The 2,559-nt window shown below is 47.0% G+C and overlaps 1 protein-coding gene across 1 annotated transcript; it reads right to left on the reverse strand.

Annotated features, from left to right (window-relative positions):
- On the reverse strand, positions 1 to 2,524 carry LOC115307130 (S-adenosylhomocysteine hydrolase-like protein 1). Its single transcript, XM_029957949.1, has 4 exons — positions 2,386 to 2,524; positions 1,634 to 1,734; positions 825 to 927; positions 1 to 111 (listed from the first exon to the last, which is right to left on the reverse strand). The coding sequence occupies exons 2-4, from the start codon at positions 1,730 to 1,732 to the stop codon at positions 38 to 40; spliced, it is 276 nt and encodes a 91-aa protein (XP_029813809.1). The 5' UTR covers positions 1,733 to 1,734; positions 2,386 to 2,524; the 3' UTR covers positions 1 to 37.
- Positions 2,525 to 2,559: the final 35 nt, after the last annotated feature.

Raw genomic sequence — 2,559 nt, forward strand, 5'->3', positions numbered from 1 at the left:
GGAAAACACGGACACAGGGGCAAGGGCCGTGCCAGGGTCACAGCACAGCCCAGGACAGGGGCACACCTGCCCATCCCTCCCGAAAAGATACTCCCTGAAAATAGTAATTCCCTAAAAGATAAATATGAAATGAGAAAAAAAAAATTATAAAATAAATGAGATTAAAATAAATAAAGAATAAATAATAAATAAATAAAAAATAATATTAAAAAAATGAGAATAAAATGCATAAAACGAACAAAATGACTGCTTAAAAAATAATTATTAGAAATACATCCACCAATTGAGTAAAAAATAAAGATAAAATAAAATAGTATTAAAATTAACAAAAAAAATTAAAATAAATGATAGAAATAATTAAATAAAAAATAAAATAAATTTTCATTACAATGAATAATAATAAAATACTACTTAAAATAACAATAAAATAAAAATTACTATATTAAAATAGATAAAATATAAAAGAAAAAATATTAATAAAATAACTATTAAAATAATAAGTAAAACTATTAATAAAAAGCAAAAATAAATTATAAATACAATAATATAATAAATAGCTAAAATTAAGATTAAAATTAACATAAAAATTAATTTAAACAAATAAATAAAATACACACAATTAAGACAAATAATAAAAATAAAATATTTTATAAAAAAATAAAAAATACAATAAAAAATAAAATAAGCTAGGCACAAATAAAAATAAGCTAGGCATAAATAAAAATAGAAAACCCAAAATAAATTAGAGAAATAAATATAAAATTAAAAATCATAAATAGGAAACTCCCTAAAAATGATCCCCTAAAGCAGCTCCCATCACTCACCAGCCTCTGCCAGGGCAGCAGCCACCTCGTTCTGTGTGGAGTAAATGTTACAGGCGGCCCAGCGGCACTGGGCACCCAGGGCACAGAGGGTCTCGATGAGCACCTGGGGAGGGAAACAGGGATCAGGGATACAGGGATATACAGGGGCACCCAGGGCACAGAGGGTCTCTATCAGCACCTGGGGAGGGAAACAGGGATCAGGGAAACAGGGATACAGGGATATACAGGGGCACCCAGGGCACAGAGCGTCTCTATCAGCACCTGGAACAGGGATACAGGGATACAGGGATACAGGGATACAGGGATCAGGGACACCCAGGGCACAGAGCGTCTCGATGAGCACCTGGAGAGGGATACAAGGATCAGGGATCAGGGATCAGGGATGAGGGATACAGGGATCAGGGATCAGGAATACAGGGATACAGAGACACCCAGGGCACAGAGCATCTCAATCAGCACCTGGGAACAGGGGCAGGGATCAGGGATATCCCAGGGATCAGGGATACCACAGGGATCAGGGATATCCCAGGGATCAGGGATACCCCAGGGATAGAGGATACCCCGGGATCAGGATACCCCAGGGATCAGGGATACCCTGGAATCAGGGATACCCTGGGATCAGGGACACCCCAGGATCATGGAAGGCCTGGGGCAGCAGTGACAGGCACAGGAACCGATCCCAGATCAGCTCCTGGGGAAAGGCTGCAGCACTTCCCAAAGTGTTCCTGGAGTTCTGAAGGTGCCTCATCCCTTTCCCAAGGCTGGGATTGTGTTCCCCAGGGAACAGCAGGGCTCTCCCCGGGACTCACCGCGGTCTGGGCCGTGATGTGGGTGCAGCCCACGATCTTGGCTCCAGCCAAAGGCTTCTCCCCCTGGGCTCTTTTCCTGAGTGAAATCAGAGCAGACATGTCTGCAAAAGGAAGAGAGGGGTTAATGCCGGCTCTGTCCGGAGCTGCTGGAGCTCCTCTCCCACTTTTGGGCTCTCCCAGGGTCCCTCCGGCCCCACCACCTGTGCTGGAGCTGTTCCACAGCCCGGGAGCAAACTCCCCGTGCCTGGGCTGTGCCAAACGGGACCAACCACGGGGTCATTTGTCACTTGGCCACGCCAGGAGAGAGGGGTGGGCCTGGCTCTGCCCCGGGAGGCACCGGGGACAGCCACAGCCCTCGGAGCACCCAGGGGTGACCCCGGAGCTGCCACACCTCAGGAGCTGCTCCAAACGGGCCTGGATTACCTCCCCCTTCTAACGGGAGAGCAGTGTCATCCAATCACCCCACTGGAAATGGGAACTCGGCTTCCCACGAGCCTCGTGGGAAGGGCTTGGGGCTCCCGGTTTCCATAAATGTTCCAAGATCCTTGTCCACCCAAAGCCACCAACATTCAGCCCCACAAGGGCTCAAAAATGGCTGTGACAGGGCACCAACGTCTGCTGGCACATCCAGCTCTTCCCTGACTGATCTGAGGGGGAAAACAGGCTCTCCAAGGCTGGAGCAGGAGTGGGAATCCCCAGGGCTCAGCTCCTGGTCTGCCCCAGATCCCATAATGCCAACATTCCAGCCGTACCTTGCTCCGCGATCTCGATCTCCCGGCGCCCGAACTCGGCCTGTTTGATGTTCTTCACACAGAAATTGCTGCTGCCCTTGGAGTTGGTTTGTTGCTTCTCCCGGGGGGACACCTCGTCATCGGAGCTGTCTGTGTAGGATGCAGCTACCCCAGAGGGGAGAGACCTCAGAGCTC

Source organism: Manacus vitellinus, unplaced genomic scaffold (assembly GCF_001715985.3).
Source record: "Manacus vitellinus isolate BGI_N305 unplaced genomic scaffold, ASM171598v3 ctg7180002224139_pilon, whole genome shotgun sequence".
Taxonomy (NCBI): Eukaryota; Metazoa; Chordata; class Aves; order Passeriformes; family Pipridae; genus Manacus; species Manacus vitellinus.